The sequence below is a fragment of the Frieseomelitta varia genome, unplaced genomic scaffold (genome assembly GCF_011392965.1).
Source record: "Frieseomelitta varia isolate USP_RPSP 00005682 unplaced genomic scaffold, Fvar_1.2 scaffold_347, whole genome shotgun sequence".
Classification (NCBI taxonomy): domain Eukaryota; kingdom Metazoa; phylum Arthropoda; class Insecta; order Hymenoptera; family Apidae; genus Frieseomelitta; species Frieseomelitta varia.
The window spans coordinates 397370-411938 of NW_025110087.1; the positions used below are offsets into that span (position 1 = coordinate 397370).

At 28.9% G+C, this 14569-nt stretch overlaps 3 protein-coding genes across 7 annotated transcripts; 1 reads left to right on the forward strand and 2 right to left on the reverse strand.

Annotated features, from left to right (window-relative positions):
• Positions 1-653: 653 nt before the first annotated feature.
• Positions 654-4249, forward strand: LOC122530570 (activating molecule in BECN1-regulated autophagy protein 1-like). 4 transcript variants are annotated; one of them, XM_043657644.1, is made up of 11 exons: positions 654-914; positions 1454-1641; positions 1714-1772; positions 1841-2024; positions 2101-2273; positions 2394-2471; positions 2548-2798; positions 3297-3413; positions 3485-3589; positions 3704-3810; positions 3867-4019. In XM_043657644.1, the coding sequence occupies exons 2-11, from the start codon at positions 1465-1467 to the stop codon at positions 3876-3878; spliced, it is 1263 nt and encodes a 420-aa protein (XP_043513579.1). In that variant the 5' UTR covers positions 654-914; positions 1454-1464; the 3' UTR covers positions 3879-4019. The 4 variants fall into 4 exon arrangements, with proteins under 4 accessions (XP_043513579.1, XP_043513576.1, XP_043513578.1 ...); XM_043657641.1 differs by having other exon boundaries at positions 655-914; positions 3704-4249; XM_043657643.1 differs by having other exon boundaries at positions 655-914; positions 3342-3413; positions 3704-4249.
• An 830-nt stretch (positions 4250-5079) lies between these two features.
• Positions 5080-7256, reverse strand: LOC122530571 (zinc finger protein 567-like). 2 transcript variants are annotated; one of them, XM_043657646.1, is made up of 5 exons: positions 7095-7256; positions 6755-6986; positions 6538-6687; positions 6147-6314; positions 5080-6019 (listed from the first exon to the last, which is right to left on the reverse strand). In XM_043657646.1, exons 1-5 carry the CDS (start codon positions 7115-7117, stop codon positions 5309-5311), a joined length of 1284 nt encoding a protein of 427 aa, XP_043513581.1. In that variant the 5' UTR covers positions 7118-7256; the 3' UTR covers positions 5080-5308. The 2 variants fall into 2 exon arrangements, with proteins under 2 accessions (XP_043513581.1, XP_043513580.1); XM_043657645.1 differs by having other exon boundaries at positions 6755-7256.
• A 3659-nt stretch (positions 7257-10915) lies between these two features.
• LOC122530577 (cyclin-Y) lies at positions 10916-13472 on the reverse strand. Its single transcript, XM_043657656.1, has 4 exons — positions 12614-13472; positions 12253-12473; positions 11791-12077; positions 10916-11708 (listed from the first exon to the last, which is right to left on the reverse strand). Exons 1-4 carry the CDS (start codon positions 12843-12845, stop codon positions 11420-11422), a joined length of 1029 nt encoding a protein of 342 aa, XP_043513591.1. The 5' UTR covers positions 12846-13472; the 3' UTR covers positions 10916-11419.
• Positions 13473-14569: the final 1097 nt, after the last annotated feature.

Below are 14569 nucleotides of genomic sequence, written 5' to 3' on the forward strand. Positions count from 1 at the left end.
TGCTACAATTCTTATTTTTATTTTTTATTAAAAAATGTGAGAACTGTAATTGTAATAAATACTTACTAAGTGTACACGAAGAAGTGTGAATAAAAATTATTTTAAAATGTGAGATAAAATATCCAATTAAAAAAAAAATCATCTGTCGAGCCATTCTGCGTTACAAGGAAACCTTGCAGTCACTTTTGGCGCCAAATTCTCAAGGGGTTAATTGACTAACGTATCGAATCACTGTAAACGTACTATATTTAGTTTACATGATAAAATGTAAATAAAAATTATTTTATAAAAAACATGAAACAAAATACCCAGTTAAAAAAAAATTATCGTTCTAACATGCAGGATGTATATTTGCAACGACGAGAGAATAAATATTATCTAGCCTAAAGTCTCATTTTCAAAAGAACGGTGTAGTTGATCACGAATTGGTACGCGCGCCAATAGGTGAACTTACAAATTTTATTTCCTCGAAAATAAAGATATCATGTCAAACAAATTTTTACCTATATTTTTAATTTGCCTTTTCACGTAAAATCGTCTGTTTATCAATTGTATCGAAATTGTCAAGGCATTCTGCGTTACAAAGGAAACCTTGCAGCCACTTTTGGCGTTAAATTCTCAACCAATAGGTTAACTGACTTTGGCGCTGACAATCGTTGATAAATAGCGGAGACACGTGAAAGAATATCCATAACCTATTGGGTGTTCCCGCGCAAACGTTCGCAGTGTCACCGAGGTATTCCATGTGAAACTATGTTCGTCCTCTGTTCCTCGTATATTTTCGGCGCTGAGCTTGAATGTCAGATACGTGTAATTCTTAGGTTAGTTCTTTGTTCGATTTGACTTCGAGCAGTGGTGGGCATAATACAGACAACACGGTTACAATTCTACAAAACGCCACTGGTATTTTTCAGGTAGCGTACTTTTAGGCTGCTCTTTAATTTAAATAAATTAATGCGAACGTAGGCATACGTACACGTGCATGTTATACACGCGTTAAATAACGATGTTTAACATCCAAATTATATATTGCATTTGCAATCAGTTTCCTAGAACCTGTAATGTTCCGTCGTTGCATTTTTTTATTCCCATCCTTTGGTAACCTGACTCATTCCTGTTGTATTTAAATGAACTTTGTAGTAAATTTGTAGAGAATTATTTCGGTGCACACATATTTTGTTTGTTGTTTAATGACGGATCAATCAATCTATGTAAGATTTTTTCGCAAAGGTATTCATATAAATATCTTTTTATTAAGTAAACGTAATAAAAAATTAATATTTAACACATTTTTTTTTTACTCTGCTTGATACATTGTGTTTATCTTTCTATAAAAAAAATTTATATATTTTTATATATACTGATGAATATTGGTACATTCTGTATGTTAATTTCATTAAGGAAAATTTAATTGCTAGTTACATTTTTTTAATTAATTTTGTAAACATTGCAGGATATCCTGCTATGGAGCAGGTCAAGAAGAGGCCAGAATTGCTTCATTGCAGCCAGTCTCGTAACATATTAAGAGATTTGATGCTCAGAGATTTTGGATTTTTGTATTATAATTGTTACAAAACTAAAACACGTGCATTAGAATCGATAGCTGAAATGAATTTAGTTGGAAAAAAGCATAAAGAATTGGTGATTATAGAACTGTTACTCTGTAGAATTCTCATTGTTTGTTTATTATTTATTATTTTAATATTCTTTCAGGAATATGACCTGCCTGGATATCCTAAAGCAACATTTTTAATGGTTTTCAGCCCAGATGGGTAAGAAATTGAGTATTGAGTGATTTTATATTATAAACTAATTAAATTTAATTTAATTTAATTTTCAGCACCAAAATGGCATCGGCACATGGAAATCATAGTATTTACATTACTGATATGGCAACTAGGAAAAACATCAAAATCCTTTCTGGTCATCCACGTACTCCTTGGTGTATAGCATTTCATCCTTCGTCTAGTCATATATTAGCTTCTGGTTGCCTTGGTGGTCAAGTGCGCATTTGGGATTTGAGAGTTAGTAATTTTATTTAACTACGAAGACAAAATATTTGGTCCAAAATATTTTACATATCGTTTACTTACTTTGTAGGATGGTAGTAAGATTTGGAATACCGAAAGTCAGACAGTTATAGCTTCTCTTGCTTTCCATCCTTCTGAAAAATTACTCGTCATAGCAACAAATAACGAAATACACTTTTGGGATTGGAGTCAATCTAAACCTTTTGCAATAATATCTACTAAGACCAGCATAGAAAAAGTAAGGTGAGTTTTGATACATTGTGTACTACGAGATAAATTATAAACTATAAATTAATAAATATCATATAAGAAAAATTATAGTACATCTTCTAGAATTAAACATAATTAGATTGTATGTTTTAGATATGTAGCTTTTGACAATTTAGGAAAGAAATTAATCACAGGCATTGGAAATTGTCCAAGAGAACCAAAATCATTCAGGTGTGTATGGAATATATATCACCAGTTCTTTAACATATTAGTAATGAATTTTATTATTTTTTATTAAATTATGTAGATCTTGTTTGAGATATGGAAGAACGGCACATGATAGTCAAGTACTCAGTAACTATGGCGGAACATTGATTGTTCAAAGTGAAGCAATTCAAACCATTGGAACCGAACCTTCACATAGTACTCGGTCGAATTTTCGCGGTACTATATCAGTAGATAATAATGAACTACTACAATATATCTGTAATACAGGGCGGCGTACAGGAAGAGGAAGAGGAGAGTTTCCACGTGATGATGACGAAACACCTGTACCAGGTAAAAATGATTTTAAAATTCAAGACAATATACTTTAACTGTCACTTAACTTTTATTAAGAGATTTTGAAGAGTAACTGGGGTAATTATTTTTAGAAGATGTGTTGGATTAGAGTTTTTTATATTAAATGCTAGATACCAAGTCAAATTGATCAATTGTAGGTATAAAGTACAGTTTATATTTATAAATTGATTAAATCAAAAATCATAATTTCCTAATTTTTGAAAAACTGAAATAAAAATAAATTTTTAAATAAGAATAGCTTTGAAAATCAATGCAATTTGTTATTTTATATTCCAATTTTATTAGAATTTTATGGATGCTGATTCATAGCAAATTACTCGTCGATAGAACCTATAATTTTAAAGCTTTAAAAAAATTTAAAAGTGTTAAAAAAGAAAAAATAAGTTGATTTGTCAGAAAAATGTTCATTTAATATCTGCTATTTAATAACATATATATATGTATGCATTTTGCAATAAACAAATTTGTATATAGCTAATTTTTTAGAAGATGTCTCAGCAGTAGTGTTAAACTTCTTAGGAATCTCTGGAAGGAATTACCGTATACAAGCCTGGGACTTCTCTAAAGGGGAAATACCTGATATCAAAAACTGTAAATATTGCCGTTTACTCTTTATATTTAAAGCATAGTACTCTATTCACAAAGTACTTCTTATGTTGTAGCTGAAAAAAATATTGTTATACACAAGTGTAAAATTCGTAATGACGCTAGTATAAATATTTCTTCAGACGGAACATTATTAGCAACGTGTTTTGTGGGAGCTGCAGGTGAGAAATTTCTTTAAAATAACACATGAATAAATTGTACATTCGATTGTTCTGCAACAAACGAAATCTAATTTTTTAAAACAGATATTATCCATTTAATTTTGATACTTTTAGGAGTCTATAGTTTACAATGGGAAACGTTAGGGAGAGAAATTTATTGGACGAAAGTGTACAATTCTGTGATTTCTGTATCGATTTCACCAACACAGGAACATCTCTTAGTAGGTCTAGCAAGGAATAAGTTTGGAAATGATTATACTATGGCTGTTATTTATAGACTAACACGTAAACAATTCGAAAATGACAAACTATTTATTCGAGACTTGGACTTAGAAGTTAGAGACTTACTACAAAATAATCACCCAACTAGAGCACACACAAGTATAAATTGTATCAGGTGGGCACCTCAACCTGGTCAAGGTCTAATTTATGCTACTAATACTGGTCGATTAGCCATCCTTCATTAATCTATTTATAAATTTATTCTGAGAATAAAAATTTCATGTCGTGTCCGTAATTATTTTATTAAAAAATTATGTACGAAGGCAGAAGTCCATTGTTAACGTGTCTTTCAAGAAAAATGTGAAAAAGATAAAATTTGTTATTAAGTTGTCAATATCATATATTTTGACAAGCAATTTAATACAGTGGTGTAATTTATGATTTTTATCTTTATTTTATTTAATTTTTTTGATTTCAATTTATTATTTTCATTTTTAAATCCTTTCGTATAGATGACCTTTTTCATTTTACAGTATTACAGAAACATTAATTAATATCAATACACACATATATATATATTTGTCAAAAAAAGTGCAGGGTACTTGAATGGAAGATTTGTTAATAAATTTACACATAGTTTTTAAGAATTTTCTAATTTTATTACATTAGTAAACATTCAAATAAAAAAAAGAATAATATTTTAATATATAATAGTAGGTTATTGTATAAATCTATTGTAAGTTATTGTTAATCTTTTTACAATAATAAAAGTATTTACTTGGGTAATACTTATCCAAGTGAATATAATACTATACGTGAATGTAAATATACAAATTGTTATTACTGCCACATTCAATATATTATAATAGATGAAATCCCTTATACAGAATAATGAATTAAACCAATATAAAAGAAGAAATAGCTATAAAAGAAATTCCTTAAGCAGCTTTATTCTTTTCTAGATTTTTTAGAAGTATTATTTCACCAATAGTCTTCCTCAAAAAAAAAAATTGATAATTTCGACAATGATCAGTGTATGTGAATTTGTATTGATAAAAATATTTAAAGTCAATAAAAATGTCAACAAATTATCATCTCTTTTTCTTTTACTTTATTTTCATAGCTATAGACAAACGTAAGCTTTTATGGTATAAGTTCCATTTACATTAGAGTAAATTGAACAAGAATGATTTAATTTATATATAACTTACACATTTATAGAATTATTATATTAACAATTATTACAAATAAAAATAAAAAATAAAGAATTACTTATAAAATTCTTTTAATAACAAAATTTACAAAAAGACTCATAGAGATTGTTATTTTGCATTATGATATTTTACTAATGACGCATGTTCACAATTATCCTCTAAAAGTTACATAGGAATATATACAATTTTATAATTTCCAACGCATGTATTATTTGAATCTGGATTTTCAAATAAATTATTTTGATATTTTAAAGGAACAATAATACGCAGTCAATCTGCGAATTTAACCATCATCGTATAATAAACTATGGAGTAATTCAGGAGTTTCTGGTTGTTTTAAGCAAAGCGGTACTTTATCTTGTATATTCGTCGAATATTTATTTTGTCCTAATTGCCCAAGATCACGATCCAGGATCGTTTCAATTTCCTCGTCAATGTATAAAGAATTCTCGTATATCTTCGAAGCATACGAACTACTTTGCTCTGTAGAATTTATAGTTTCATTTATCGTATTCTGTAGCTCAATCTCCGACATGTTAACTGTATGGAAATTATTTAATGTTGTCGGTATATCACAGTCAGCAATTTGGTCATTGTATTGGGTTTCTCTTCTTATCTCAGTCACAGAACTATGTATCTGATGATATTTCACCTGATGTACTTTCAAATTGCCAGTTTGTGAAAATGTTTTCAAACAAAAAGTGCAATGATAAGGCCTCTCGCCAGTGTGGCACCTGGAATGCCTTTGTAATTTATATTTTGTTACAAATTGCTTGCCACATTCCGAACATACGAATGAATTGTTTTCCATCCGTAGACTCTGATTATTAACAGACTGTTCCATGTCCATATGAAAATTGATCATATGAGACTTCAGTGAAATTTTATAACGAAAGGACTGATGACAATTTGCACATTGAAATTGCTTCTTCCCTTCGTGTCTTTCTTTGTGCTTCATTAAGATTTCTTGCTGATTGAAAGACATTTTGCAAATCTGAAAATATATAAAAAAAATCATCTCTTAAGATGTTCAATATACATAATTTCAATTCTGTTAAAACGCTATTGCTTTAAATTTACAGTATCAACGGTACACAAAATAGTTCTACTATCTTACGAACATTGCAAACAAAAGGTCTCTGTCCAGTATGAATACGTTTATGTCTATTTAAATGCGACTGACACCTAAAACTTTTAGCACATATTGGGCATGTACTTTTCTTTAACCCTTGCTTATTCGAGGTATTTTTTGGTATTGCATCATTTTCTTTTAATTGGTACAACATGTCCTGAAAGCAAAATACTCGTATACCTGTCCGAAATATGAAGTACTTGGTATAAGAATTAGTCTATAATTCAACAGGATGTTTTACTTTAGATGTGTTAATTTTCAGTTATTTAAAATTTCTAAAATTACAGAATAAAATACTCTTTGAATTGAAAAAAATATCAGCTTTCTATCCAAAGTATAATTACACCTCCAATTACAAACAAGTAAAGATTATTTTGTACTTCTGCAAAATCAATCTCCAAAGATGGGGCCGCAAGTTGTTTTTGCACATTAGCTACCATCAAGCAGAACTCGTCGAATATGTAAATCTTTTGTTCACAATCGATGCAAACGTATTTGGAGAATGCGTCAGAGTTTGAAATATTTATCACCTGTAAAGCGAAAAATGTGAGAGTGAATTAAAAAGCAAGTCTCATGGAAAATGCATTTGAATCGTACCTCCTTCGAGAAATATTTGTTTATAATCGACATTAACACACTCCCTTTAACTTTGTCTGAGAATAAATCTGTGCCTTGCTGTTTTTCCTTACCACATAGGCGACACAGTTTCAAGTTCGTTTTGTGCAACATCATTGTTAGTCCAATTGTAACTTTCGGAAAATCGAGTAAACAGATCCTGCGAGTTTGTAGTATATTTTTCAAAATAGCATGCACAACTGCGTAAAGTTTTCCATTGAAAAAGATACTAATATTAATTGAGAAGTTGCGCATAAATTTTTATACATTTTTTACCGTGTTATTTCTTGATTTGTGTGCATTTGTATGCACACATGCTTACAGACCCGCAAACATAATACACATTCAACAATTCAGTTTTGTGTACCTTGTTGGTCCTGTATATAGGAATTACTGTTTTAACAGTGGTTCTCAACTAAAATGATATCGTGTGTTCAGAGCTGTACATCGATCGGAAAAAAAGTCATTTCACAATTAAGAGAGAAATCATTTCATAATCTTTGCGTAAAAAAGGAAAGGAAAAATGAATACATCGTTGAGAATTATTTTATAGATATTCATCACGAATTCAAATTTAATTTTATCACTAATATGAATTCTTTTACATAAGAAATTACGAAACACTTTTAAAAAGAAATTTAACTGATAAAACTGTTTTGATAGAAGTATTATAGTAATACTTTAAATATAATTATATTAAATACTTTATTTTCATGAGAAAATAATATGATTCATATGCCTTGAATGATAAATTTTTAATAATCACATACAATATAATAAATGATGTCGTAAAATGTATATTTAAAATTACAATATCTTTTTCTTTTTATTTATTTTTATTTTTGACAAAATTTTAAAAATTATAATATCAAATATAAATACAAATACGTAATCTAAGATATCTTCTTAGATACAGTTTATTAATATAAAATATTAGTTTGTTAGAGGTCTAATATGAAATATGAAGCAAGTTTCGTATTGGATACATTAATATATGTACATTATATATAAGATACGCTAGAGCTAGATTTTTTCAAATATCCTTTTGAAATGTATAACATTTCATGATGTGCAGAAATACATCTCAGGGGCTATTCACTGATATTGATCTCCTCACTCCGTAATCATCTCTAATATAAATTATGTTGCTTAAATCTTATCAAATTACAGAGTCACTATTTATAAAAAGTTCCATTGTTTTAAACGGAAGAAACTTAGACTACTGGTCTCCTCTTAGCAAATGCTAAGTCTATCACTTTTTTAAATATAGTCATTATATTCGTTATTATAACAAGTAATTACAGAGTAAATTCAATCAATGTACATCTTGCATGGTATGCAGATTTAATTAAATTGAACAGAAATGGAAATGCTGTTTTTTAGGTATCAAATATGCGCAGACAAAATATAATTAGGAACATTACAGAATGCAAAAGAAGAATAGAAGAAGAGCAATTGTAATACACAATATGACATGTTTTAATGATACAATGCTTCATAATTGAAATGGATGTCTGTTCTGAATATATTAGAGCAATCATGTATATGTCTATAGTAGATGTATATAACTATGTATCACAATTTATTTCTTTAGAAGCATTACCGCAATATACCACAGAGATGTTATCTTGTAAACTAAGCAAAAAATCTTGAAATTGTTGTTACGATGGAAGACTTGAAAGTTGATGCTGTTATACCATTTGCTTTCAAGTACAATATGTTGTACTACAATTATTAACATCTTATTGACTATCACGTTGATGCATTACATAGAGCAATACATTGTGAAACAGTGGCTGAACATAAGCTTATTGCGCACTAAGAACTCGCTATGTGTAAATTAATGTTCATTTGTACAAATCATTTTTAAGAATGATAATTTAGAATATATATACATAAATTATTTGGAATAATACTATATAGTAATCAGGGATAATAAGCTCCAATGATAAATAACAAATTAGTAGCAATATTACAATATTAGTCAACAAGGTGTCAATAAAGTTACTTCATTTATAATACAACCTCATGAGAAGTACACAGACCAAGTATAGCAGTTTATCATAGGACGCAACCAGACTGCAAGATTGTCTTTACAATGCAATTCTATTTATAAAAATAGTTACGCATAAAAAATTCTAAATCTTAATTCTTTAGAAAATAAGATTATTAAAACAAATAAAATTTGCATTACATATACTTTTTTTTTGGCTACTTTCAAGCAAGTATTTGGCATTTTTTAATGCATTCATTTATTTACATTTTAACCATTTCTCTATTTATTTACTTTTTCTTTTTTGTTTTATCTTTTATAATATATAAAACCAATTCACTTGTTATAGTAAAAAATATACTTTTTCGTTTTTGTGTTCATAAATGAAATAGTCTTGTTTAGGCAAAAGTGCAGATATGTAAATATTATCCTTACTTCGATACACTATGAAAGCCATTCAAAATTACTTATTTATGTTATTACATTTTGGCATTAATTATAATTTTATATTAAGACTTATACTTGTTACTTTTTAAATTCCCTTGTAACAGCGTGTTCAATTTCTGGTAGTAAAGTACAAAAATAAAAATAAGCTGCAATTACTCTACAATGGTGTATCAAAGATTCAATGAAAATTTATATTATTTTAATTTTTACAAAAACAATTAGTTATAATATAAATGTTATCTTACTACGATTTTTTTCTTTTTTTTAATATTTAGACGATCTCCGGGTGTCGAATGTTGCGAAACTATTATAAATAAAATAAGTGACTCGTTTAAAAATATGCATTAATTTAATTACAATTTTTTTTACAAAATTGATATAATTTAAAAGTATTTTTTACATGAAAACATTGCACAATAATAAATATAGTCTCTTTTCAAAAATTTAAAACATATATTTACTTCGTTTGATTGGACTAATTCATCAAAACTTATTGTAACATTTATAGAATATATTAATTAATAATGCAATAAAAGTTCTATATGCTATTAAACATATACATATGAATTTCTAAAAATAATTAAATTAAATATTTAAATTAAAATGTATTAAATTTTGTGAATATTTCAAATATTTGTGAACATAATTTAAACTATCATAATTTTATGTTTTAATATAAATTTGAAAAAATTGTTAGTTAAAGATAAGTATTACCAATCAATTGAATGTAATTTATCATTTCAGATAATCAAACTTTATAAAAACTACAAGCTACTCTAAAAGTTTTATTATAATGCTGCAATTGTTACAAATTTTTTCTTCTTTTATTAATTATAAATAATAAAGTTATATATATTTATAATTGCTAACTTAATATTGATATTTAAATGAAAAGAGAAATAATTATAATTAAGATTTGTTTATCTGTAAACTACTGTATTTGTTAATACATAAAAATTACAACATAAATAAGTTCGCGAATATATTTGTAAAAATGGATATTGCTAATTTTTGAAATAAATAAAAATTCCGAATGATTTTGAAAATACAGTATATTAAAACTGTAAAAAGAAAGCTTAATAAAAATAATACGAGCAATATTTAATATGATTTCATCTAATAAGAAAAAAAAGTTTCTAAAGTATTGAAAATTTTGATCATACAAGATCATTGAAGTATATAATCTATCATACTTAAAAATAATTAGTCATGTGTAATGAGTTTTATCTGCATTTTACAATTAATATCTGAACAAATGATAAATGACAGATTAATACAGATCATAAACATAATTTATACTGAAATAATAATATAATATCTAAAATAAGGTTACTTTCACTTTTTATATTCGTTATATTTTATGCTAATACTAATTTAAACTATGTATGAACACAAATTTAGAAAAATTTTCGAATATATGAAAAAGTACTTTATATATATACGTTAATTAATAAAATCTTACAAATTCCTCAAATATGTTTATTGAAATTATTTATAATAAATTCTCTGTAAAATGCACAATATTCATACACAGAAATTTGATAAAATTAATCTTTATAACGCGAAATATTTTTATTTTTTTCTATATATTATTATTAACAAATTTATTATAAATTTGCCTATTCAAATCATTCAAATAGAAAATAACTGACATATATCATAATTTGTTCCTTTCAATTAAAGAAACATTAACAATATGAAGAGTAGAAACTTTATTATTACTTTTATTTGTGTAACATTTGTGTAAGAGGTCCCTGATTAAAAAATTAATTTTTCCAGCAGCTAAATAAACGATTCTTCACAACAATTCTACTATCTGCATGAAACGAGAATTTAAGTTGAAGCCAAAGTTTTTAGAATACAAATATTTTTGTAAAAACGATGTTAACAATTGAAACATTACAATATTTTATCATTATAGAAAAAAATCAAGCTATAAAAGAATGTAGAATTACATAAACCAATCAAACAGAAGTAATTGAAAAAAAGAAAGATTTAACGTTCGTGAACAATGCTTATAAAACTTGTATTGCATTAAAATACTTAAATAAAAGAATGTACAAATTATTCAGTAATAAAAATGATATGGTTATGAAAATTTGAAATTGATTAATACTATATTAGAAATACATTCGCAAATTGATTTGTTCACATACCTTGATTGAAAATTTATGGACATAAGTAACATACTTACTTATATCCAAAATTTAGGATAGAATGGCAATGCTACGTCTAGGACCGCCTATACATATGTTATCTAAGCTTGACCATCTTTTAATACCAGTACGTAAAGCTTCAGCAGTAACTTTGTCTTCATAAACTCTGGACATGGCTTCCAATTTCTGAGCTTTCTCTTTGCTGAGTGGTTCACTAGGGAATGTTAATTCATTTGCTTCTGCAAGTGTGCGAAGATCAAAATAATATTTAGCGTATACGCTTGAAGGAACGTTTATATTGAACTGTAGCATTTCCAAGAATTGCCTTTCTAATTCATTCCTAAAAAAGAAAGAAAAAAAAAGTATGAAACGTTTAATGAAGAAGATTTTGGGATCCGATCAAAACTATGACGTGATCTTACATATCTTCTACTGTAATATCTTTAAGAATTTGACAGTAATCTACATTCCATACAGCCTGGTCATCCCAGACCTTTGACGCTAATAAAATAGCTCCAAGTACTATTCGTTTCCAATTAGCTGGAGTTATGTCTATTTCTGCATAAGTGAGCAGACGTTCTAAGTAAACTAACGTTATGATGGCACATTCAGCTGTAAGTTGAGCAGCATTAAACAATGTTCTCACAAATTTATAGATTTGTTTATGCTCTGGATTTTGTTTATCATAATCTTCTGAAACACCTTCCCTCTATAAAAAAAAAGATGTTTGCTCTTCTAAACTGCATTTCATATAACATTTTCATCTTTCTAAATTTTTATACAAAAATAAATTGCTTTATGTCGCAACACAAACTAGAAAACTATTCTCCGTGTTGTACATTTCTTATCTTCTTAATTCAACAACTGACTAATAATCAAATTACCGTTAAGGGATGAAGTTTCTCATCAAATATATCAATCTGTCTCTGTGAGGTTCTATTTTTAATGTGGTAATAAACAGCTAAGGCAACGCATTTCACAGTATTCTTGAGATTTGGTTGTGAAACAGTACTGTCATCTAAATATATTGTACTGCAGCTGCTACTCTTTTTCAACGGCCTTACATCCGCGATTTGATGTTGGCTTTTCTTTCTCACCATGCCATCTGAAAGAAAACAAAAAAAGGTGACGTGAGAATGAAGGAACGTTCAAAAACCACTATTGGGTGGATTTGGCGCGTTTTCGCAATGAAGTGTCACTGAGAATTCCCAAAAATATGCTACAGTTCAATATACATGTACGTACTTTCAATAGCCTGTTTCGAACGTTCCATGAAAATAGTGCCAGCGCATGGATGTAACGACGGGTCCGAATCCCAGTCTTCCGGCTCACGTTCGCTAATATGTTGTAGGTTGTTGACGCTGATCCCACCTTCGGGCAGATGTTCCTCGAGGCCACGGGTAACACCTTCGGATCCCAATTCCTTGCGTCCAACCTGGGGGCTGGAGTAAACGCAGCAACTACTTTTGTTTCCCATTCTCGTCGAGAGAGACTCGTCGACGTCTCTCCGGTTGAAGAAAGTTCATAAAATATAAATGAGAGTGCGGTACTCCGTGTCACGGCGATTACGTGGATGGCGTAATTTCGAGTCTCTCACGGCACATCCCTCGCATGTTGCGTTCAAATGGTAATCAGCTGACAAAACTGTCCGCGGTGTGAACGTGCATTCTCCCTTTATTTTCATCCGCATTGGTGCTCGAACGCACCGTACGGCGATCAAGTGGGAAGAAAGCTGTTCGCGCGTTTCGGTTTCGTACGTGAGAGAGATCGCGAATAAAAGTTCTGAAGAGCACCACTTTGGAAATTACTGCGGCCAGCAGCAAGTGACAAACGTCTATTGCATTGACAACGCCTTCGAGCACGATTCAAAGGCCGGTTGGTCTATTTGTTTAAATCGGGTCAATCGAATTTCATTTCTGTTCGTACGCACGAGTTCTGACACGTTCTCTTTACCTTGCGCGTCATTCCCATTGTCACAGACCGTCCGATTCAATTTGTTTCGATACCTTTTTTCCCATGCGCTCACATACGTCGTCCTTACCCTACTGTTTTGATATCGTATATTCATGCATAAACTACGATGTGCGCACGTAGACGATAGAAGGTTCGACCTCTGGGTTTCACTGTTCCCCGCAAGTTATTCTGATTGGTCCCGTGACGACAGAGATTTTTCATTACCTACGAACGTCCGAATTTCCCGACACGCCTGCGGTATCATTGGTCAGTAGCTAGGGACTTTTCTCGAATTCCGATGTGTTTGCAGCGTTTGAAATTGCAATCTTTTCGCGGTGAGTACATCCTGCCACGACGTACATTTTAGGAAATTTCCTTTCCGCTAATGCGTTTTATTAGATTGATGGTTGATTGATTATTGTTATTTAATTTTTGATTATTTTTTAATATTCTTGATTATGTAATATATAATTCCGATTGTATAATATTTTTGATCATTCTTTGATCATAAACATGCATTTTTGTAAACAGTCTAAATTAAGTTCCGGTTGAAGGTACACGTTTAATGTAAATTCTTCAAATTCGAATGCTTTGTTAAACACTCGTTGAGATACCAAGCAGTTTTTTGGTTATTAATATGAGAGACATGTAATATAATAAAATTCTTCAAGTTTGAATAATTTGTTAAATGGAACGATGAAATACCAAGCAGCTTCTTAACTGTTAATAGGAAAAATATATAATATAATGAAATATATAATAAATATATAATAAAAATCAAGTAATTTATTAAACATACATTCACATATCAAGCAGTTTAACTATTGATGCGAAAGATGTATAATAATGATGTACAATAAAATTCTTCAGGTTCGAGTAATTTGTTAAATACAGGTCGAAATACTAAGCAGCTTCTTAACTGTTAAGACAAAAGATGTATAATATAACGAAATATATAATAAAAATATGCAATAAATATATAATAAACATACAATGAAATTACCACAAAATCAATTTGCAATTGTTCAACATTCGTACATACACGAATATAATACAAAATAAATGAAATTGAACCAACCTGAAATAAATCAAACTAAAAGGTTCAGTATAATATGAAATAATAATATAAACGTGTAGCGTAACATAAGATACGAGACAATTTACAACATATACGTGCAATTATGTAGCAATTATGTAACAAGCGAAAAAAAATATTAAATTTTTGATTGTCGCACGCGATGAAGAACA